Genomic DNA, 25,779 nt, shown 5'->3' on the forward strand with positions numbered 1-25,779 from the left:
ACTTGTCCCAAAAGTTTTGATATGTTATACTATCATTATAATTCATTTCTATGTTTCTCTTGATCTGTCTTTTTATTTCTTCTCTGACCCAGTTATTTTTCAGTAGTATGTTGTTTAATCTCCATTATTTGTGATTCTTTCTTTCTTTTTTCAGTTGATCTCTAATTTCAAAGCATTATGATCAGAGAATACAGTTGGTATGATTTCAACTCTCTTATATTTGTTGTGGCTATCTCTGTGTCCCAGTATGTGGTCGACCCTTGAGGATGTTCCATGTGCACTGGAGAATAATCTGTAAACAGCTGTTTTGGGATGGAAGGCTCTGTAAATGTCAATTATGCTCAGTTGGTCTAACATTTCATTTAAGGATGTTATTTCTTTATTAATTTTCTGTTTGGCTGATCTGTCTATATCCAACAGTGGGGTATTTAGGTCCCCTACTATGATAGTGTTTTGGTCTGTTTCTCTCTTTAGTTCTGTTAGTAATTGGTTTACATATTTCGGGGCTCCTTGATTGAGATGTTAATAGATGTTATATTTTCTTGGTGCAAGATTTCTTTTATCATTATGAAGTGCCCCTCAGTATCTTTCTCTACCTTTTTGATTTTAAATTCTATTCCATCCAACATTAGTACTGCTACTCCTGCTTTTCTCTGAATGTCATTTGCTTGAAATATCATTTCCACTCTTTTACTTTGAGGCTTCCTTTGTCTTTGAAACTGAGATGTGTCTGCTGGAGGCAGCGTATGGTTGGGTTTTGTTTTTTGATCCAATCTACAGCTTTGTAGCTTTTTATTGGTGAGTTCAGTCCATTTACATTTAGGGTGATTATTGAAATATGAGGTCTTCTTAGAACCATTTTATCTTTTGCTTTCTGGTAGCTCGATGTTTCAATTGCTTCCTTGTCCTTGTGTTTCTGTTTCTTTATTTTGGTTGGCTTTTGTGGGTTTTCCCTCTGGTCCTTCTTGTTTTATTTTGTATACTTTGGTTCTAAATCTTTGACCTGTGGTTACCGTTACAAATATGAAAAGGACAGTTTTATACACACACACACACACACACACACACACACACACATATACAGTCATCCCTTTTCTTCTGTGTGTGCCTTATCTCCATTCCTTTTTATGAATTTGGATCTTCAAATCCTCTCCTTTTCAGTCATTGTTGTCTCATTTTGTCCCTATGTATGCTGAACATTCGTTACTATCTTGTTATAGCATATCTCTTCTTATTTTAAGCTTATAAAGCCCTGTTCGTAGTAAGGGCTACACTCTTCTGCTTTTATTAGCCTGCTAGTCACCTTACTGCTAATTATGCATTTTTTGGTCATTTTATTTTAGGTGAGCTGACCCCTTTCAGTATTTCCTGTAGAGAAGGTCTCATAGTGGAGAATTCCTTCATTTTTTTTTTTTTTATGTCAGTAGCGTTTGCTCAGGTGTCCTTCATATCTAAAAGACAGTTTAGCTGGATACATTATTCTTGGCTGGTAATTTGAATATTTGATTCCACTCCTTTCTGGCTTATAAGTTTTATGCTAAGAAGAACTATGATAATCTAATGGGTTTTCCTTTACATGTTACCATCTTCTTTTTTCTGGCTTCCCTAAGAATTCTCTTTGTCATTGATTTTTGACAATTTTAATACAATGTGTCTTGGTGAAGGCCTTTTTGGGTTGAGATAATTGGGTATTCTGTTGCCTTCTTGAATTCCATGCTTCAGTTCATTCCTTAGATTTGAGAAATTATCATCAACTATTTATCTAAAATGCTTTCTAATTCCTGCTTCTTTTCATCCTCTTCAAGAATTCCCATTATTCTTACGTTCCTTCTCCTGATGGTATCAGGTTTTTCTTGTATTTCTCTTTTATTATTTTTCACTTTTCAGTTTCCTTCTTTTTCTTTTTGTTTTATTTCTAGATTTCTGTCTTCAACATCACTAATCCTTTCCTCCATTTGGTCAACTCTATTTGCCAAACTTGTTATTTCGTTCTTCAACTCTTGCAGTGAATTCTTTATCTGTTGAAGGTCTATTCAGTTCTTTTTGAGGGTTTCAATCTCCTTGCTAAAGAACTCATTCTGCTTATGTAGTTGTTTTTTGCAATTCCTGAAATTGTTGATATGATCCATTTGGATCTCGCTGAGCTTTTTCAGAAGTACCATACTGAATTTTCTGTGTTTTAAGTCACATATTTCTATGTCTGTAAGCTTATTTTCTAGAGATTTTTCTCTTTCTTTCTGAGTTGCTTTGTCACCTTGGTTGTTCATGATTATAATGGACTATTTCTCCACCTGGGCATTAATGAAAGTATGTTCTGCTTTTTTTTTTTATCCCCCCAGTAGGTGGCATCTAAGCCTGTGGAATCTCTGCTTATATAAAGTATTAATATTGTCTTTTTTTTTTTCCCTTATAGATGTTTAATCATGCTTATTAACCTCAGTCTCAGTTCCCATCAATGTTGGTTGCAGTCTCAGTAGTGTTTGGTCAGATTCCCCTGGAGCTCTGAGGTGTTCCATCTCAAAGAGTACAGGGTGGGGTGGGGGGTGGGTGGAGGGACCCTCTGGGTTGAGGGCTGGAGGCTGAGGTTCAGCCTCAGTTTTGAAACCACAGCTGGTAAAAACCAACTGTTGTTTCTCTGCCATCCCCACTTTTCTCCTATCCCTGTTTCTCAGCCTTCTGCCCTGATAATTGGGCACGGCCGCTGGCTGAGTGGAGCTCACAGCAGTCTCAGGCAGGGCTGTTCAGGAAACTCGCCACTCCTTCTCCCTTCCCCCTCCTCCTAAAAGGAGCTCCAGCTGCGACAGGGAGCATCCCTGTTTCTCCCAGTCTACCACCTGACACCTGAGGTTCTGACCTGTGGTAGCTCATATGTGCAGTTGGGTGGTTTTTTTGTTGAGTTTTAGGTGTTCAGCTTATTGTTGTTTCAAGGGGAGAGATGTGGGAATGTCTCTCATGCCATCATGTTTAATCCAATCTCTCCTAGAATTTTGATTTTAATAGCTATGTTGCTATTTAATTTTTTGACCTATGGGATACTGATTTAATGTCTTTGACTATATGGCTAATATCTGTATCAGTTCTGGGTCAGTGTCAATTGATCAATCTTTCTCCTCATGATGAAGTATGTTTTCCTGCTTCTTTGCCTATCTGGTAAACTTTGATTGGATGTCTAACATTGTGAATTTTACCCTCTTGGACATTAGATATTTTTGTATTCCTATAAATCTTTATGAACTTTGTTCTAGAATACAGACAAGTTGTTATTTGGAAATAGTTTGACCTTTTGGTACCACTTCCTTTGGTACTGTTCATCCTTTTAAGTGGTTCTTTCTGTGGTTCTGGGTTGTGTCTTCTCACACATGTACTGACCAATATTTGGCAGATCTCTGGGGTTCTTTATGTACTTCTCTCTTCTCTTATACTTTGTCCTGATGACTCTAGCACTGAGGCAATCACTGGGTTGATCTCATTTGTTTCTCATATCCAAGGGATCACTATCTTCATTGCATGCTATCCAGCAGTGTTTGTATTTTGTCTGATTTTTCTTTACTAATTCAAGTGGGAGGGGTAATCCGATCTTGTCTTTATTACTTTATTTTAGCCTGAAGTACAAGAATAGCAATTTGGATTTAAATTTTGGATCTGTCACATGCTAACTCTGGAATATTAATGGATTGATTAATTAAGCTATTTATTATCTTTTTACCCATTCTAATGATCTTTGCATTTTATGTGGAACATTTAGTCCATTTACATTTATTGAAAATACCAATATTTATTTTTACTAATTTTTCTGGTTCTGTTTTTCTAGCCTTTCTATGTTTTTTTTTAATCTCTTTCTTGCCTTCTTTTGTACTAAATGATTAGTTTCTTTATCAATTTTTTTCCTGAAAGTTTAGAAGTTAATCATTTCCTTTTTATATTTAGTGATCTTTACAAGATTTTTAGTATATATATGCTTAATCTATCAGAGTTTAAATAAATTGATATTTTTACCTTCCTCCCAAAAGTATAAAAAATTTAATTCTAATAATTCCCTCTGAATATATATTACTTTTTATTGTATAATTTAATCTTCTCTTTTTAAACCTCACGATAAGCAATTATTTTAAAATTTACACCATCAATTTAAATTTAGATTTTCTCACATTATTTGCTAATTCGTTGGTGTTTGTTTGTTTTTGCAAATAAATTTTAGCATAGATATTCTCAGGAAAAATTCTTAGTCCCTCTTCTACCTAGTTTACTGACTGACCTTCATGTAGAGATAGCCATACTTAGTGAAAGTGAAGACTGCTGTACTTGTAGAGCCAGGAGCATGATCAAGTGCTAAGAATAGGTCACAGTTTGGGAGTGGTCTGGAGTGTCAGGGGATGGAATCTACTGAGAACGATTTTCTAAGTTTACAGTTTTTCTTAGGATTTACCATAAGTGTGAAGTAGAGACAAAAATTAGTAGAGAATATATAGTTACACGAATTGAGAAATGATGATAACATCATTTGTATACGTTGGGAGAAAACTCAGGCCTTAGTTCCCAGATAGGATTGGGTGAAAAGTAAAAAGGTATAGAGGTCTTTGTTGCTGTAATTTCTGGAAGACTACGAAGGAGGAACATAATAGGTTTTATTGCAACATCTAACTCCTAAGGAGGATACTTTACAATATTTCTGTTTGGGGGCATGTGGATTTCAAATACCATATCATTAAGCTAATACAGACCAATGGCGATGTTACACCTAATTATTAGATGTGGCAGGGGTGTCACTCAGCACAGATCTAGAGCAAGTTCATCTTTCTCTCAATGAAAACACTTCAGTTTACAGAGAATAAAGAGATTGTCAGTGCCATGCAGGTAATTAATAGTAGATCTTAATTTAAAATTCAATGTTTTTTCTATTGCATCATACTTTATCAGTAGTGACCAATTTAAAAGTGATGAATACAGCATAAAATGATTTATCATAAAAATGATAAATAAATCGTAAAGATATTACTTCATTGTTCATCAATGCATTTGTCAGATTAAAGAAAATATGGAGAGATGTAACAAATCTGTGTTCTTAAGGTGTTCATAGAGATATTGTGTATGTGGGTTTGTGAAGTACCATTTTTTTAAATGGTTAAGAAATGCTATCCCTTAGATTAGCATGTCTTTCTTTTGGATTCTGAGGTTCAGAGAAGCTACTCTAAATTTAGTACTGACCAGTATGGCCACCTTGCTCTTGTTAGTTATTTTACAATCCTTGGTTAATTAAATCAAGAATTCAATCTAACTTTGAGTATGTGTGTGTTTGCCTAGTGAGGTAATATATTCCTGCTCATTTGAAACCCTGAATTTACCCTGAAAAGTCTGAACAACTGTCTTCTAATCAAGAGACTAAAGGATTCCATAAATTATAAATTGGTTAAGAAGTTTGAAATGTTTCCAAAACCTAAGTAAGCAATTATAACCATTCAATCATTCCAGTCATACAATAAAGTTGCTGACAAGGAATTACAATGAATTGTGAAATCTTATTTTGCTCATTAAAAAACATTTTCCCCCCTGAAAACAGTGGGACATTTTTCTAAAAAAAGGATAATTTTTAAATTTTTAGTTACTAGAAGCAAGTAGTAATGTACTCTGAAGGAAAATAACTTTTATCAAAGTTAGAAGATCTGAAATCTAGTTCTCTTTCTAGTTCTAGTTAATTCTGTGAATTTTTTTAAACTGTTTTCTTATTCTTAAATTTGGTTTGAAATATGTGATTGATGAGATTTCTTTTACCATATTATTTTTTGGTTAACCTGAGGGATAAAATAAATTTATATTTTAATTCATTCATTCATTGTTATTCATTATTCATTGATTTACTTATCATGCCATTTCTGAGTTACTTCAATGTATTAAGCTACTGTATTATTTATTTTAATACTATTTATTTTTAATTAATATTTATTTTGAAAGAGCCCATATTTATCCATCCATGCATTTGTCCTTCCATCCATCCATCATTTGCCAAAAAATGTTTATTGATCATTTCTTGTATATAAGAACATTTAAAGTTTATGGACCTTCCAATCAGGTAATAGTTCTAGAAATATGTAGACTATTTTATAAAAATATGTTTTTATATTTACCTTACATGCAACTTAAAGAGAGAATGATTTTAATAGAAGGTAATCTTGCCTAATATATTATTTGAATTTTTAATGACATTTGAAATTATAATAATTTTAGAATTATGCATATAAATAGATATAGAAAATTTTGTGACTTGAATTTTGATTTTGTACCCTAAATTGAAGCATAGTAACACCAGAAGTCAGTCACATAAATTTGTGCAAACAAATTATAGACACTGTAAGAATAAATAGGTTGAATAAAATCCTTCCTATAAGAGATTTTTTTCTTCTTTCAGCTTGCTTTATTAGTATCATGATTAGTTCATTGGAAATAAGCTTTGTATTATGGTAAAAAATCAAGGAAGTGAAGGAACAATATTCACCATGATCCTCAGCTGGTTGGTCCCACTCTTAAGCTGCTACAACCTTGGTAAATTTTCTGGGGTCGGCACAAAAAATTTTTCACCCTTGACATCCAAAGTGGAAAGTCCAGTGACTTCTCACTCAGGGGATCAGCTATGTTGCAGGTAAATTTTACAACAGCCTGATGTTTTACACAGATGATTTTCAGGCATGGAATACTGATAGAAGTGGATTTGTGAAAACTTGTTTCTGAGCATTAAAACGAAAGGTTTTGCCATGGAATAAGCAAACATGTAAGGTGACCACATATTATAGGCTAACTCTGCGTAGATCTCTAGTACTAACAGATTTCAAAAAAGCATACTCTTTCTTTTCATGTGTTTTTAACAAGAGGAGCTGAAGTTGTGCTTCCAAATAGGTCTACTATGAATAAATTTTGGCTATTGTGGCTACTTTCTAGGCATGCTGATTTTTCTGTTTTGCTACCTAATTATATAATGTAGTGAGGCTGTAGACATTTATTTAAGATCCGTAGCTCTTTAGATAAGAATTTATTGCCAACTTATAAATAAATACGCTATTTGTAATTTTCACTGTGTGTGGTTTTGGTAAGGCTATTACAGGAAAAAAACACTTTTTTTTTTTTTTTGCAAAAATATATTTCATCGGAACTCCAAAGAATGTAATACATTCATTCGTTTATTGCTTTATTGAACCAATATTATATCCCAGTGGTCATGCTCAGTGCCTGGCACAGAACCTGTGAGCTCTGTTGCAGGTGTTTACAGAATAGTAGCTAAGGGATAAGAGGGGTAGGTATGCTGGAGACATAATCAAGCTTTCATTTTTTAGATTCCACATGTAAGATCAGACAGTATTTGTCTTTCTCTGTCTCACTAATTTCATTTATTACAACGTCTTCGAATTTCACTCATGTTGCAAAGGGCAAGATTTCATTCTTTTTAATGACTGAATAATATTCTAGTGTGTGCATGTATCACATTTGTTTTCTTCCACCATTTATCAATGAACACTTAGGTTGTTTCCATGTCTATTGGTTATTGTACATAATGTTGCAATGAACATAGAGTGCTTATATCTTTTCAAATTAATGTTTGTTTCCTTCAGATAAATACCAAGTGAGATTTCTGGATCTTATTGTTTTCCATAGTTGCTGAACCAATTTATAATCTCACCAACAGTGCACAAGTGTTCCATTTATTCCACACCCTTACCAATGCTAATTGTTTCTTGTCTTTTTTAATAACCATTCTAACAGGCATGAGGTGGTATCTTATTGTATTTTTGATTTGCATTTTCCTAGTGGTTAGTGATGTTGAGCACCTTTTCATATACTAGTTGGCTACCTGCATGTCTTCTTTGGAAAAAAAAAATGTCTATTCAGATTCTTTGCCCATATTTTAATTTTTTGATTTTTTTTTTCTTTTTTTTTGCCGTGGAGTTGTATGTGTTCTTTATATATTTTGGTTATTAACCACTTATCAGATTTATGATTTGCAAATATTTTCTTCTATTTATTAGGCCACCTTTTCATTTTGTTGATAAATTCCTTCGCTGTGCACAAGCATTTTAGTTTGATGTAGTCCTGCTGGTTTATGTTTGACTTTGTTGTCTTTGATTTTGGTGTCAGATCTAAAAAAGTATTCACCAAGACCAGTGTCAAGTAACTTGTTGCTTTTATTTGCATCTAAGAGTTTTATAATTTCAAGTCTTAGGGTCAAGTCTTTAATCCATTTTGAGTTAATTTTTGTATATGGTGTACAATAATGGGTTCGGATTCATTCTTTTGTATGTGGCTTTCCAGTTTTCCCAACACCCTTTAATGAAGAGAATGTTCTTTCTCCATTGTATACTATTAGCTCTTTTGTCATAAGTTAATTGCCCATATATGTGTAGATTTATTATTGGGCTGTTTATTCTGTTCCATTGATCTATGTGTCTGTTTTTATGCCAATACTATACTGTTTTGATTAATATGGCTTTGCAATACAGTTTGAAACTAAGAAGCATGATACCTTCTGTTTTATTATACTTTTTCAAGATTCCTTTGACTATTTGGGCTCTTCGTGGTTCCATAAAATTTTTTGGATAATGTTTTTTAATTTCTGTAAAAAATGTCTTTGGAATCTTGATAGGGGTTGCATTGAATCTGTAGATTGCTTTTGATAGTATGGCTATTTTAACAATATTAATTTTTTCAATCCATGGGCATGGAATATCTTTTTACTTATCTGTGTCTTCTTTAATTTCTTTCATTAGTGTTTTATATTTTTCAGTATGCAAGTATTTTACCTTCTTAGTTAAATTTATTCTTAGGTATTTAATTAATTTATTTTTTGATACAATTGTAATGACCGAGCTTTCTTATGAGGTTCATGGCTTTACAGAAGTGATCACTATTTAGCAGAATGTTCGAAGATAGGTGTGTATTTTCTAGAGTAGAATGGCAAGAAGTAATTCTAAAATGAAAAAAAAAAAAATACCAGCATGGTGAAATGCATAAAAATGTGATACATCTTCAGATGTTTTAGAGATTGAAAGTACTTTGGCATGGCTTAAAGGATAAGGCAAGGAAGTAGGGTAAGCAGGGAGAGCCTCATATGCCAGATAAGCACTATGATTTGGCTCTGCTGGCTAGGGAGAACCAATAAAGGATTTTAAACTAAAAGATAAAATTAATCAACAACAAAACAAAATTTTTTTGCTTTCTTACAGAAATTTCCCATAGCTCTGTACAAGAAGAATGTAAGGAATGCAAAAGGATGGATCATCAGGACACTGATGATACAAGTGCAGGAATTGTCTGGGGAAGGATGCAGGAAATTGATAGCTATATGGATATGCTCTTAGTTTTCTGTTGTGTCTGGGTGGTTAAAGAAAAACAGAAGGAAAAGGAAGATGTTTTAGGCTTTGGGGAAAGTTGAGGAATCTTTGGCACATTTACTTGTCTATTAGAGAAGTCAAGTGGGTGGATTAATGTCTGCACAAGGACATGGGAGATATCTAAGAGAAAGGTAGAGATTTGGTGTGTGTGTGTGTGTGTGTGTGTGTGTGTGTGTGTGTGTGTATGTATACATGTACATATGTGTGTATACACATACACTTATGTTTCCTTACTCTTACATATATTTTCTGTTTCCTTATTTTTGTACAGTTTCATGGAAACCAAAAGAGTGAATAGGGTTGCTCAAGAAGAATAAGGGAGTAGAGAAGAGGGCATAGTCTTAGGGACTTCAACATTTAAGAGGTAAACCAAAAAAAACATGATCTGAAAAACAAGTCTAAGACAGATTGGAGAGAAATGAGACAAACAAGAAGCTTAAAAAAGAAGAGAACTATCATTACCAAATGCCACCAAAAGATAAGTATGATGACTCAAACGAATTTATTGATTTTACCCAGCAAGAGTGAACAGATAACTTGGGCCAGGCAAATTTGAATGAAGTAATAAAGGAAGATGTAATTTTGTGGATGATGGTTGGCATTCAAATCTTGGTATGAGAGATAAAGCAAAAATGTTAAATAACTTATTATAATTATAGACAGAAATATATATCCCGAAAATATTTGAGAAGTTGAGATCATTGCAAAATCTAATGTCTTTGTTCACTTCTTTGAATAGTTACAGGAATGAAGTGGTTGGTGTATGGAGATTTGACTCCTAGAGAGTGCCTGTGGCATAGAAGTCACAGTTCCCAATGCTCGGGCTGACCAGGTGTGTGGCACTCAGATACAGAATTGTAGTAACAGTGACCAGATTGGTTAGACTCATAGAGGAATGTACAATCAGTTAACTGATTTCTCTTTTCTTAATGAAAAATTGATTTTGATTTTGAGTATGTTTTCACTAATATTTACAAAAGTTGATTTTTCATTTACTAATGCTAATATAGGTGTCTTATATGCAACTGAACTGAAACCTAACTTTCCATTTGTTATATATTTATAGTATTTCCTATTTTGCCTGTTATAGACCATACATTCATTCCACTTATTATTATTCAATACTCTATTTTAATATTTATACTAGGAATATGAAATTTGTGCTGTGTATAAAAAGATGACTAAGATAAACTCTCTGCTTTTAAGGTGCTCTAATTTCACTACGTTGGGTGAGAAGCAGACATTGTGATTAGACAATTACAATGTCATATTTAAAATGTTATAATAGCAAAATTTATATTGATAACAATAATATTTACAACTATTAGCACTTGCTACATGAGAAGCTCTATTCTAAAGGATTTGCATGAATCGTGGCATTTAATACAATAGCCTGAGTGTCATTATCTGCATTTTATGATGAGGAAACTCTGTGAGAGTATGGGCCTCACAGACAATACTCTGAGAGTATTGTCTCAAAAGATACTTGAAAATGTAATAGAGAGAAAAGAAAGAGAAAGGCATTTCAGGTAAAAGATAAGCATGTGTGCATGTATAGACTTATAAAACAGTGTGACCAAGGTGTGATTAAAAAGCTCAGCTTATTGCCCCCCACTGTGTTTAGGGGGAGGTAAGGAGGTGTGGATCTGGATTTGGGCCATGCAAACAGGTTCAGCTTTATTTTGTGACCCAGGACACTTCGGAAGTAGACTTCACTCCTGACAAGTAAATGGTGGGTGCTGGGTAGGGGGAATCTTGTTGACTCTTCTGGAACAAAGTAGCAGCCCACTTGTAGCAAACAGGAAGGACAATCAAGATTAATGTAATGCAAGGTAAAAGTATAATCAAGTCTGATCTCAGCGATTCTGTAATATTCGTTCTACCTCTCACCACGTTTACTGGCTCATGTGCAAATGTGTCCGTACTTGCCTATTGGGATCCTGGCTGTCCTCCCAGGCACAGGGCATTCTGAAGAGCCATGCTTAATGTGAAGAGGGGACAAAAAAAGGTGAAATTGTTGCAGAGTATAATAATGATCTTAATACTGTGAATTATATTAATTATTTTGAAAAAATGAAGTCTTATTATTTTAAAATACATTTTCACCAAAATGACAAAGTTGGCAATGTTTTAACATTCAAAAGGCTGCACTTTACTTTTGTGTGAAAATTCACTTAAAACTGCTTATTCCCTGAAAGCTATTACTTTATGTGATATGGTGTATTATCACTTCAGTGAAGCTTTGCTGCTGGCTGCTATATTCACGTGCAAATGAGTGTGATTCAGTGCACACTATTCGGCCTGTAGCCTAGTGGCAAATGACACTTATCACAACAGATTAAACTGTCTCACCTCCTTTGAAATCACTTTGTGACCTGAAAGAGAGGACTACTCTTTAGTGACATCTGCTGGAAAGACCAGTTAAACAGAGGAAGAAGAAATATGAACTGTTTTGTCAGGGTTTTCTGTTTTCTCTGGGTTTCCACATATAGTAACATGACTTCTCAAAATTACAGTGCTTTCTTTTATATGTGGATGCTTTGTATTACCTGAATAATGCAGCTGGATAATCATGTCTGCGCTGCCATAATTTGGACTGGTTAACACTTTCCGTAGACATTGTTACTGTAAGCTCTTTTGTGCAAATAAAGGGTATTGTCAATTTTAACCACATAATCCTTGAAAAAGAAGGGATTTTCAAATGAAATACTGTTTAAGGAAAGAGGAAATTCCATTTAGGATGATGAGATAGAAATTAGACTATAATAAAAATCAGGAAACCAGTTTTATGATGCATATGAAGTCAGGGATTGGATCTGTAAGACAGCTTCTTAAAAAGTTTAAGTTTTCAAGATTATAACATTAGTATTTATTCTCTGTAAGAAAGTGGGACATTAGAGAAAAGTACAATCTTTAAATCTATGTTTATGCACACACACGTGTGTGTGTGTTCCCCATTATCTTCCAATTTTAAGTTCATATGAGCACTTAATAGTGTTCAGCATTTTAAGACCCACAAAGTAATTGATTTTCTCATCTTAGGGATTTTGTAATCTCTTCAGTGGAGAGAGCTATAATCACTTTGGGTTAATTCATACATTTAGAGGAGATGCAATCCATTTCTGGAAAATAGTGTGGAGCTGGGCTGGAAATTTTATTAAAGAGCAAAATGAAGAAGCTAGATTGAAGAACTGATATAAGATTGTTCTAGTATCTTATACTTTGTATAAGCACTTTAGCCATTGTTGGAAATAGTAGATAAATATAAAACATGTGAAAAAACAATAAAAGAGAAAACCCCAGTACCATCTGCCCTGCACTAACCCCAGGCACAGGTCCCAAGAGGTCTCTCTTCTTTTCTTGTGTTCCTTACTTGATGGTGCCAGTATAGCTGGTGAGATGATCTTCACTTGAACTCTACAGAAGTCCCTTGTTGAGAGTGGAGACTCCTTGGTGGCATCCTCCTTAGAGCGTCTGATATGAAAATGTGATCTCAACAGACCCTTCAGTAACTGCACGTGTTCTATATAAGTTTGTAAGTTCTGGCTGAGATTCCCTGGCCCGGACTTACAACCCCAATTCTTACTCAGGACTGTTTCACTTACTGACACTATGTGTCCCACCTTTGTAAGGGATAGCACTCAGCCTAGTGGGGAGCAAGTCTCCAGAAAAGCTTCATTGAATGAAGGAATGAATGGACACCATACTTTCTACTTCAGCAGAGTAGATCATATCAGGTGTAGTAGGGTTTTCTAGAGAAACTGAACCAATAAATAAGATGAACAGAAGATGAGAGAGAGAGAGAGAGAAAGAGAGAGAGATTAATTTGATTAATTTTAAGGAATTGGCTTATGTTTTTGTGGGTGCTGACAATTCTGCAGAGTAGGCCAGCAGGCTGGAGACCAGGGACAATGTGACTTGCAGGTTGAATCCGAAGGCATTCAGAGGGCTGAATTCTTCCTTTCTCAGGAAATCTCCAATTTTTTCTCTTCAGGGCTTTAAGTGACTAGATGAGACCCGCCCACATTATGGAGGATAATCTGCTTTACTCAAAGTCTGCTTATTTAAGTGTTAATCACATATAAAAATATACCTTAACAGCAATATCTGGACTGGTGTTTGACCCCAAAATTGGTACCATAGCTTATCCAAGTTGACATATAATTAACCTTCACCACTAGTTAATATCAGGCAGACAAACAGCAACAGAGGCATTTGGTAGGCAAAAATGCACCTGAGATCAGAGAAAACCAAGAAACATTTCTTAGCTGTGGACACAATTGGGAATCAGGCAAGACATGTACTGAATGGTGCCCGAAGTGATTTTCTCAGACCTGGAAAATATATTTTCAATTCCCACATGAGGGGCTATAAAATGGAAAGATAAAGAAGACTCTTTAGGGTAGCAGGGAGAAGTTGTGGAAAATATTTTACATTCTTCCCCTGATTCTAAAGTCTGGGCAGTGAGGATGGTATTGTCTAGACACCATGGCTGAAAAAATGGCACATGGGACACAGGCTGGGGCAGGAAACAGAGGGACAGAGCAACTCCATGGAGTTGGGATCAGAGTGACTGGGGCCCTGGGCTGCAGGAAGCATAGTATGCACTATGCTCTGACTCCAGGCACAGGCCAGAGGCAGGAGTGCACAGATGTGAACTCCTGGAGAAGATGATGGCCGAGCTATCAGGAGTCACCTTGGTTCCTCTTGCTTTCCATGGACATGTGCAGTTGTATTCTGTTGTTATTAGTGGCTTAGTCCCATCCCTGCCTTTAACAGGAGTGCTTTTGGCTCAAATACAGCTCTGCTCCCCCAGCCCCCCATAAAGATAAAGCTTTCTGCCGCAATGAATATTTCTCAGTTATGAGAGAAACAAGTAGGATACTAAGTCAAAATTCGACCTGTTAAAATGTCAGTCCCTAAGAGTTTCACCTTATTTGTTTTGCTCTCTCTGTATGGTAGTGGCTTGAAATGGGCCCACTTATCTCAGGGATTTACTCATAATAAAATTGAAGATCATCTCCAATGTGGGACATTATTAGAAAGAGCCACACCATAGTGGGACCAAATGAGCTGTGCGGCCTAGATCTCACCTTTAAGAAGAAACTCAAATTTAGACTTTTGATTTTATCTCCTAATGACATTATATATTCAGTCACACAACTAGGCTGATGCTATTTCAAGGGCAACATATTCATTTTAAGAACTTAAACTGGACCATGCCATTGGTACTGCAAACATTATGTAATTTTGAAAATGAATTATGTCATAATTCTGTGAATTAGATAATTATAGACAATTGCACTTTTTTGTATGTGTTTACGATGTTAACATTCGTTAATATTTAATTTTCCCATTTGTTTAGTGTTAACATAAAATATGTCCTAAATTTTGTAATTTATAAAATATACTAGTGAAGAAGAATTTTCCACTCAAATGGCTAAGCTTGTAATCAGCTCTTTGTTCTGCTTCTGTAGTCATGCTTGCCACATAGGCAGAAAGGCAGGGTGACCTCAAGATCAACTGAAGACTCATCCTCCCCTTTGCTTGTTCTGTCTAGATAACAGATGTATTGCCTTGGCTTGTTCTGTCTCGATAACAGATGTATTGCCTAAATTTCTGTCTGAGAATCTCATGCTCTGTAACTGCCTGTAGCCCATAGCAATTCTTGCACTCTGTAACCACCTGAAGACAAATTAACCAATTGGCTCATGCTAACTGTAACTGTGCAGATAAGACCTATACCAGGGCCCAGATTTTCAGAGCACTAGATCTTCTGGGACTGCCGGTGTAATAAACCTGAGTTCTCTAACTCTCTGAGTGCTGCTTAGTTTCTTGCTGGTCTGATTTTTCTGCAACACTAGGAACCTCAGTATTTGTACAAATTCTAGCCTCTCTATTCCTCTGCAAGGTCTTTATTTGAACTTTTCCACACATTGACATGACATAATTCCATCTAACCCACCTAGAGAATGTGTGCTGGGTTGTGAATATGGCCTGGTGTGCACAATTCCCCTGGGAACTAAATGGCATGATCTTGAGTTTTGCTAATTTGGGGGCTAGTTCACATTGCTTTCTGCCCATTCTTGGTCTCTGGGCTCCTTCTGCAATGGGGAGTCATTTTAAAAGCCTTTAGCAGAAGAACCTTCTGGACTGTGTTCAAGCTAAAAACCCATCTCTTATTGGTCAGAAACATTAATTCCAAATTTCTCTCTCTGAAGAGTATTAAACATTTCTTCCTCAGATTCAGCAGCTTGGGCCAGAGCAGGCAAGGGAGACAGAGACACAGACAAACTTATGTTTAACTAATCCCAATAAGTTTCATAGGCTCAGCTTTTATCTTGGTACTATGATTAGAATTGTTTCTAAATTGCATAGCAATGTAACCAATTTTTGTATATTAATTTTGTATACTGCAATGTTACTGAATTCTAATAGTTTTCTGGTGGAGTCTTTATGGTTTTCTACATATAGTATCATGTCATTTGCAAATAGTGACAATGTTACTTCTTTCTTTCCCATTTGAATGTCTTTTATTTCTTTTTTTTTTTTTTCTTGGTCTGGTTGCTGTGATTAAGACTCCTAATACTATGTTGAATAAAAGTGGTGAGAGTGGACATTCTTGTCATCTTTCTGATCTTAGAAGAAAATCTCTCATAATGTTCATGGTGGGTCTGTCATATATGGCCTTAATTATGTTGAAGTTATGTCCTCTCTATACCCACTTTGTCAAAAGTTTTTACCATAAATGGGTGTTGAATTTTGTCCAAGAATTACTTCTAAATTGAATTCAAATAAACAATAAATGGAATAAAAATTGTGCTAAATAGTAATTGTTATTATGAGTATTATTTAATGCAATGAGTTATTCAGGATATGTAATTCAATTTTCACTCTAATTATATAAAGAGTGAAAATATATTGTTAGATGTTATGTTAAGAAAGTTTTATATAAATGACAAGTTTTATATAAGTAAAATTGCTAGTGACACATCTTGGACATAATAGAAGCTATATTAGAAAATGAATTATATTTTGGGGTAAACTTATTTACATGGAAAGCAGAACAATTCATATTTGGTGGTCATTTGAATTCAAATTATCTAATTTTTAGTTTAATTATATATAAAAAGTATTTGCTGTCCTAAAAAAAGGAAAACACTTGTTTTCCCTCTGTATTTCTCCTTTATTACTCACACAAAACACTTCACTTTGGTTATCAAATGTGTGGAGGTTTGTCCTAATGCTAAGTGATTTTCTGTGACCCCAGCTTGGTGTCCTACAATTTAACTTAATTTTAACTCTATCTACTTGGAGACTGTGTCAGATCCTAAAAGTTAAAGGCTCAGTTCTACAAGATTGTTCCCACCCTGCTTCAGATGCCAGTCACAAGTAGTAGTTACTCAGGTTATCCAAATTTCCATTTGATCTGGTTACAACCCTCTCCTCAGGTTCGTCTAGTTTGCTAGAGCAGTTTACAGAATTCAGGGAAAAACTTACTTATAGTTACAAGTTTATTAAAGAATATGATAAAGGATACAGATAAACAGCCAGAAAAAGAGACAACTTAAGTGTCTGGGGGGTCTCGAGCTCAGAAGCTTCTGTCCCTGTAGAGTTGAAGTATAGTACTTTCCTGGTACATGGATATGTTCAGTAACCTAGAAACGCTCCAAACACCACAATTTTGGGATTTTTTGGAGGCTTTCTCGTGAAAGCATGATAAATTATTAACTCTATTTCCAGCCCCTCTCTCCTGTCTGGAGAATGGGGGTTGAAGCTTAAAATTTCAAGCTTCTAGTCACAGCTTGGTTTTTCTGGTGACATGCTCTCATCCAGGAGTCCATCCAGAGTCATCTCACTAAAACAAAAGATGCACCTAGTGCTGTTGTCACTTGGGAATTTACAAGGGTCTTATGAGTAGTACTGTGTCAGGAGGAGGGTCAAAAACAAATATTAGAGTAAGAGATGCTTCTAATAGTCTTATTACTTAGGAAATTACAAGGTTTCAGGAGCACCATGCCAGGAACTGGGAACAGAGATCAATAGATATGTTTTTATTATCTCACACTTACTCTAATAAATGCATTGTATAATGTTCCATATGCAATCTAAAATGCAGGAATTATAATTATGAATGAAGATATTTCCGCAGAATTTCAGTTTATAGTGTATCTAACTATAAAAGTTTATGTGGTAGAATATGCTAGCCAAAAAAACCAAGTGTTAATGTACTAATTTTGGGACACTTGCAAATGCCTTATTGGAATTTAAGTCAAGTTGGAGAAAACTTTTGGGTCTTTATGTGTACTTTACTTCTCAGGAAGTAGTTCCCTGTGTCTGCCTTCTTATAAGAATGGTGAGTCTGTATCACACAGTCCACTGAATAACCCTTGGGGTGATGATTCTCACCAGACTGTTCTTGTGGTAAGAGAACTTATTTTTATAGTTATTATTGTTAGTGAATAAAGATAATGAGGATATTTTGATTAAACACACACACACACACACACACACACACACACACACACATACTTACCATTTTGACTTCCAAATCAATCCAGTGAAAATTCTGTTTGTAATTTGGTGATTAGTTCAAGCATCTTTTTGCATTATTTTCGAATACTCATATTACTGCTATAATGTATTTAGTTGAAAATACATTTCAAATTAGCTTAATTTGTAAAACTGAAGATATGAATACTCTATGATTCAGCAACCCCAATTCTAACTGCTTACCTCAGAGAAACATTTCTTCATGTATAAAAGAGACATGTATACATGTGTATTGCAATGCTGTTTACAAATAGTGTTGCAAAACATTGAAAACAATCACAATGATGTTAGTACAGGAATATGCAAACCAGTCGTGGTCTCTCTGCATGGTAGAGTACTATAGAACTGTTACAAACAAATACTTAGAGCTTGATATATCAACAGGAATGATATAGAAAAGATGTAGTAGAGGAGAAAAAGGGAAATTTTAAAACTGTATATAAAATTTGACACTATTTTCATAAATTTAAAATTACTAAATATTTTATATTTACCTATTTTGTTTACTTTCATATTTATATGCATGTACATTTTATCTTATATTTATTCATATATATGAATATGTGAATATACACACACACACACACACACACACACACACACACACACACACACGTCTGAAGAGGGGCATCCGATGCATAGTGGTTACATCTGGAGAGAGGAGACAAAGCTAAGGGTTAATATTATTTTCACCTTTATACTTTTCTGAAATTTAAAAAATTTCAAAGCCTCAAAGGAGGTTTATGTTTGGTTTCTTCTTGTATTGGAATCTCAATTTGGGAGGATTATTGGAATTTATGGTTTAATGAGAGAGAAAAAAATCCTTTATTTAAAGCTTTTGCTTTAAGGGGAAACCAATGTTTTGAGGGTATTTGGGTTGTTAACTGAAAAATAAAAGGCCAAAGTGAAAGGCAACAAGCAATTATCCTAGACAAAAAAATTTGCAATTCTGGGAAGCATTGACTCAGGCAGAAACCCAAATAGTGTTCTGATTAGGAGGTGAAGGCAAAGGATATTTATGAGAAGGAAAAGGGGGGAATAATTGCATGAATAGGTGAAGGAATTTCTATTAGCATTAATAAGCCAATGAAGAAATTGTTATAGGTGCAAATAAGCTAAATTATTCTTTAGCTATGCATGGTGGTGCTAATTCTAAAGATCTTTAATATTCCTTTAGGTAGTCAAAATGTCTGCTTCCCTGTTTCTTTGCACACAGGTTTTTTTTGGACACAACATTGCTTTAGCTCTGTACAAAAGTTATTATGCCCAGTCCAAACATTCCAAGGTTTGAGAAGTAAGATCTGCATAGCAGTTCCTCTGGGATGGTGGCTCGGACTCAGTTTGGAAGTGGCTTCATCAGTATTGTTTTTCAAAGAGTCTATATAACTTTATGTCTTGTATGTTTATAAAGTGAATCTCAAATAACTAATAAAATTTCATTTAAAATTATAGTCTATACACATCAAATAACAATGCATGATGTTAAATTAAGCAATGCATTGCATCTTCCAAAAAGTAGAATTACAATGAGTTATTTTATTTTTGAAAATAAGTTTTTATGAAATTGTACATATTTTCCCAAAGTCAATTTAAGAGAAATGTAAAATAATATATAAGATATAGGATTTTAGGTAATGTTATAAAAATTTATGAGTCAAATAATTTTTAATTTGAGAAATTGAAGAGAAATAGAGATAGTTTTGTTTTGAGTTGTTTTGTTTTGCTTTTTTTCCCCCCAACACCTTAATGCCCTGTAGAATTTTTCCAATATGATTCTCCAGGCGTTTGACATTTCCAAATAAATTATTTCACTTTTCTTCTATGCTCCCTGCATTAGTGATAGAAACTCAGCTCACATAGTGTATCAAAATGATAATTTATTGCCCAAGGTATCTTAAATGTCAAGGAGTAAATTTGGCATAGCTGAATCCAGGATTTTATTTCTTTTCCCACATTTTGACCTTATTTGTCTCTGCTTGGCTTTATTCTCAGGCTGACTCTTTCTAGTCTGGGAAAGACAGACACTAGTATTCCTAGATGTTAATTTTTCCATAAGTTCTGAATCTCAGATAAAAACATAACTATTTTATTTAGCATCCATATCAAAGCTCATGAAGGACCCCAGCTGGCTTTGCCTGAGTTATGTTCCCCATGGAAGAAACAATGTGTCTTGGGAGATGGTGCCTTCAGTTGGCTGTCCTTATTCACTCTTTTGGGGGATAACGAGGCACATGATTGATATCTTCATCAAAGTCACATGAGTGGATCAGGTTGTTCTCCTACTGATAAAGGGTTCTAGGAAAACTAATACTTATGTTGGCTATCTGTGCATAGCACTTTTGTCTGTTCTTTTATTATATCACTGATGTTTTATATCCCAATACGATAATAATTTGCTTGTCACTTACAACTAAACTATGCCTGCTCAGTAGCAGGGGTCATATCTTATCTTCGTGTCCCTATTACTTACCATGATATGTGGCATGAAGTTGACACTTAATAATTTATATACTGAATAAGGTAATATATTAATTGATGAAAGAGTATGTTGGTTGTGCAGAAACATCCCTCTCAAACTAATTATTTTGTTAACTTGCTTTTATTTTTCCTTAAAAGGTTATTATTTTCTTGGACTATAAAGAAAAATTAACTGATTAATAACTTTATCTACACTTAAGCAACAGTATTGTATTGAGTTGATAAGTGACACCTGATATATTAATATTATTTTCCAAACTAAATGTACTTAATTAACATATTTCCATATATAGAATTTGTTTTGATATTATACCAGTCTGATACTGGAATCAACATATTATAATCTTTCTTCCCCTTTTATGTTCTCAGAGACTTGAGGTTTAACAGAATAAGAGAAATTCCTGGGAGTATCTTCAAGAAATTCAAGAATTTGAACACTCTGTGAGTACTTATTGCTTATTTGTGTGATTTCAAAATTTATGAGCTAGTCGTATTGCAGTTTAAAAGAAGTCACTTTGAGAGTAAAGAACAGCTAGTTCTCGAATGAAACTTTGCTTGAGGTCTCACAACCAGGAAAATTTCTATTTCTTTCCACTGCCTATATTTTTGCTACCTTCTGAATATGAGAGATTTTCTTACTTATTTGATGTCATTTACATTACATTTGTTTAGAAAAGCTTCATGAGATGGAGTAGTTAAAAAACTTGTCTATGGGTCCCATAGCTAGGGTAATAGAAATGGAAGTAAAACTCATGACTCCAAAGCCCATGTTTTCCGCAGTATGCTGTTGGATTTCCTTGTCAGTGATAGTATGAAAACCGTAAAATCATGCATTTAGAGAAAAATTGCAACTTTATGGCTAATCTCTGATAAGAATTTTAATATTTAAAACACTATTTTTATTCACTCTGTAGATATTTATTATTTGTTGTGTTCTTATCAGTTTGTTGGCTTTGGATCCAGACCAAAATTCCCATGATCCTGCTATGTTATAGCTGAGTCTGACCTTGTGGGATGATTGGTAAATAATAACCCAACAGTAAAACATATGTAATAAAAATGCAGTAACTGTTAAAATGAAAAAGAGTAGAATCTATGAGAGGATGACAGGAGGCTCAGAAGTATTAACAGTGCTTAATATTTGAAATAATTTTATACTGCATTTATATTAATACACACAGTGAAAGTACTGAAAGTCAAGAATATCTATTATTGTTGGAACCATGTGGGTACATTCATCTTTTTGTCAAAATGTTTTTATAACTGGGTTAGTAATAGTATCAATTTAGCTGAACTTCTCACCATATTATAGCCAAGCTAGTCCTTCTAACTTTAGATTTGAGATCATGACTTTATACTCATACTTTTCCCATCTGGTTTCTTTACAATTAATAATGCCTGAATATGCATTATCTTAGGTTAGGATGATGTAAGAGTATAAGAAAGTAAGTACCGCAGGTTTATTCCTTGCTTAACAATAAAGCAATGGTTCTCAAACTGTAATGGTTAAAAAAATTTCCTGTAGTGCTTGTGGACATGAAAATGTCTAGCCTCTTCCCAGAGATTCTGATTTTAACACTTATCAGGGGGCCCACAAAATTTGCTTTTTAATGAATGTTCTGGGGGGTCTGATACTTGGGAAACACCATCATAGAAGCTTCCACCACTGCCTACTGAGATTTGTAGGTGGTAACTAACCAAATATTGTATTAATTTATCAAATTGTTAATATTTCCAAATGTTATCAAATCTCTTCATTAGAGGAATATAACAAAATGATAATCTCTGTTAAGTTTGTCCACATTTTGGAGTATAGTACACAATACTTTAATTATTAATGAATAACCTACCTCTTCACGAAGACACATTATATTAAAGTTATCAAAAATCAATGACAAAGATAGAATTCTCAGAGAAGCCAGGAAGAAGAAAATGGTAATGTATAAAGGAAAATCCTTTAGATTATCATCAGACTTCTCAGAGCAGACCTTACAAGTCAGAAAGGAATGAAATCAAATATTTAAACTATTAAGTGAAAGGAACTGACAGCCTAGAATAATGTATCCAACTAAGCTCTCCCTTAGATATGAAGGACAATTAAGACCTTTTCAGACACACAGAAATTAAGGGAATTCTCCACATGAGACATTCATTATAGGAAATTCTGAAAGGGGTCAGCTCACCTAAAATAAAATAACAACAGCAACAAAAAATATAGCACAGGAGCAAAGTGTCTATCAAGCAAATAGAAGCAGAGGAGCGCAACCCTTACTAAGAATATAAGCTTAAGTAATAAGAAGAGAATTGCTATAACAAGATAGTAATGAGTGTTCAGCATACATAGAAACAAATTGAGATAACAATGACTGAAAAGGGGAAGATTCAAAGATCCAAATTCACAAAGGGGAATGAAGATAAGGTACACATAGAAGAAAATGACGACTGCATATATATATAACTATGTTTTTCATATTTGTAATGGTAACCACACACCATAGAGTCAGAACCGAAGTATATAATAGAAAACAAAAAGAATCAGAGGGAAAACCTACAAAAGCCAACCAAAATAAAATCTGAAAAAACAAAAAAACAAAAACAGAAACACGAGGACGAGAGAGCAATAGAAATACCGAGATACCAGAAAGCAAAAGATAAAATGGCTATAAGAAGACCTCATATTTCAATAATCATCCTAAATATAAACGGACTGAGCTCACCAATAAAAAGACACAGAATTGCAGAATGGTTCAAAAAACAAAACCCAACCATATGCTGCCTCTAGCAGACATGTCTCATCTACAAAGACAAATATAGACTCAAAGTGAAAGGATGGAAACTGATATTTCAAGCAAATGGCATTCAGAGAAAAGTGGGAGTAGTAATGCTAATATGGGACAAAACAGACTCAAAATATAAAAAGTAGAGAGAGATACTGAGGGACACTTCATAATAATAAACGGAATCATGCACCAAGAAGACATAACACCTCTTAATATCCATGTTCCCAATAAGGAAGCCCCGAAATATGTAAAGCAATTACTAACAGAACTAAAGGGAGAAACAGATGAAAACACTCTCATAGCAGGAGACCTAAATACCCCACTCTTGGATATGAACGGATCATCCAAACAGAAAATCAATAAGGAAATAACATCCTTAAATAACACATTAGACCAACCGGACATAATTGACATTTACATAATTGACATCCCAAAACAACTGCTTATACATTCTTCTCTAGTGCACATTGAACATTCTCAAGAATCGACCACATACTGGGACACAGAAATAGCCTCAACAAATATGAGAGGGTTGAAATCATACCAACCATATTCTCTGATCTAATGCTTTGAAACTAGAGATCAACTGCAAAAAGAAATCAGGAAAAGCCACAAATACATAGAAATTAAACAACATACTATTGAAGAATAACTGGGTCAGAGAAGGAATAAAAAGAGAGATCAAGAGATACATAGAAACAAATGATAATGATAGTATAACATATCAAAACTTTTGGGACATGGCAAAAGCAGTCATAAGAGGAAATTTTGTGTCATTACAGGCCTATCTCCAAAAAGAAGAATTATTCCAAATAAAAAACCTAATGCTTCATCTTTAAAATTTAGAAAAGGAAGAACAAATGAAATCTAAAGTCATCAGAAGAAAAGAAATCATCAAAATTAGAGCAGAAATAAATGAAATTGAAAACAACAACAACAACAAAACAATATAAAAAATAAATGCAACAAAGAGTTGGTTCTTTGAGAAGCTTAATAAAATTGACAAACTCCTGGCTAGACTCACTAAGGAAATAAGAGAAAGGACACAAATAAACAAAATCAGGGATGAAAGAGGGGAAATTATGACTCACATCACAGAAATACAAGGGATCATACAAGAATACTATGAAAACATAGATAACGCCAAATTTAATATCCTAGAAGAAATGGACCAGTACTTAGAAAAATACAACCTTCCTAGACTGAATCAAGTAGATCTGGAAAATCTAAAGACTGATCAGTAGTATGGAAATTGAAACGATAATCAAAAACCTAACAAAAACTAATAGTCCAGACCAGATGGCTTCATCAGTGAATTCTACCAAACATTTAAAGAAGATTTAATGTCTATTCTCCTCAAACTCTTCCAAATAATACAAACGGAAGCAATACTTTGCCACTTATTTTATAAAAACAATATTACTTTGATACCAAAACCTGGTAAAGATAACACACAAAAACAAAACTACAAACCAATATCTCTAATGAACATAGATGCTAAAATCCTATATAAGATACTAGTGAACTGAATACAGCAACATATTAAAAAGATTATACATCACGATCAAGTGGGCTTCATCCCAGGGGCACAGGGATGGTTCAACATATGCAAGTCAATTAATATGATACACCACATAAACAAATTAAAAAATAACAATCACATGATCCTATCAATAGAAGCAGAAAAAGCCTTCAACAAGATACAGCATCCATTTATGATTAAAACACTTCACAAAATTGGAATAGAAGGAAGTAACTTAATATAATAATGGCTATCTATGACAAACCCTCAGCCGCCAACATTTGACTTAATGGTGAAAAACTAAAAACCTTACCTCGAAGATCAAGAACAAGGCAAAGCTGTCCACTATCGCCACTGCTATTCAATGTAACATTGGAAGTCCTAGTGAGTGCAATCAGGCAAGAGAAAGATTAAAAGGGATCCAAAGAGGAAATGAAGAAGTCAAACTGTTACTATTTGTGAGTAACATGATCCTCTATATAAAAAACCCTAAAGACTGCACAAGAACACTAGCAGAAACAATAAGCAAATAAAGTTTCTAGATATAAAATCAATGTTTAAAAATTCATAGTGTTCCTATATGCTAATAATGAAGTGTCAGAAAAAGAAGTGGAAAAAATAATTCCTTTTACAATTGCAACAAAAAGAATAAAATACCGAGGAATAAATCTAAAGGAATAAATCTAGCGAAACATGTGAAGGACCTATATAATGAAATCTATAAGACCCTATTAAGGGAAATTGAAGAAGATACAAAGAAATGGAAAGATACTCTGTGTTCTTGGATTGGAAGAAACAACATAGTTAAAATGACATTATTACCTAAAGTATTATATAGATTTAATGCAATCCCCATCAAAATCTCATCGGCAATTTTTAAAGAGATAGAACAAAAAATCATCAGGTTTATATGGAAGCACAAAAGATCCCAAATTGCCAAAGTTATCCTGAGAGAAAAGAATGAGAATGGAGGCATCACTGTGATGAATTTAAATTATACTACAAAGTGACAATAATCAAAACAGCATGGTATGGCAGCAAAATAGATACAGGGACTAATGGAACAGAATCA

At 34.1% G+C, this 25,779-nt stretch overlaps 1 protein-coding gene across 1 annotated transcript in view; it reads left to right on the forward strand.

Moving 5' to 3' along the window:
* The window catches only part of PXDNL (peroxidasin like), a 435,474-nt gene that overhangs the window by 161,650 nt on the left and 248,045 nt on the right, over nucleotides 1-25,779 (forward strand). The window contains 1 exon segment of the mRNA XM_036232726.1: nucleotides 20,775-20,846. Coding sequence (XP_036088619.1) covers nucleotides 20,775-20,846 — 72 coding nt within the window.

The sequence above is a fragment of the Rousettus aegyptiacus genome, unplaced genomic scaffold (assembly GCF_014176215.1).
Source record: "Rousettus aegyptiacus isolate mRouAeg1 unplaced genomic scaffold, mRouAeg1.p scaffold_m13_p_15, whole genome shotgun sequence".
NCBI lineage: Eukaryota > Metazoa > Chordata > Mammalia > Chiroptera > Pteropodidae > Rousettus > Rousettus aegyptiacus.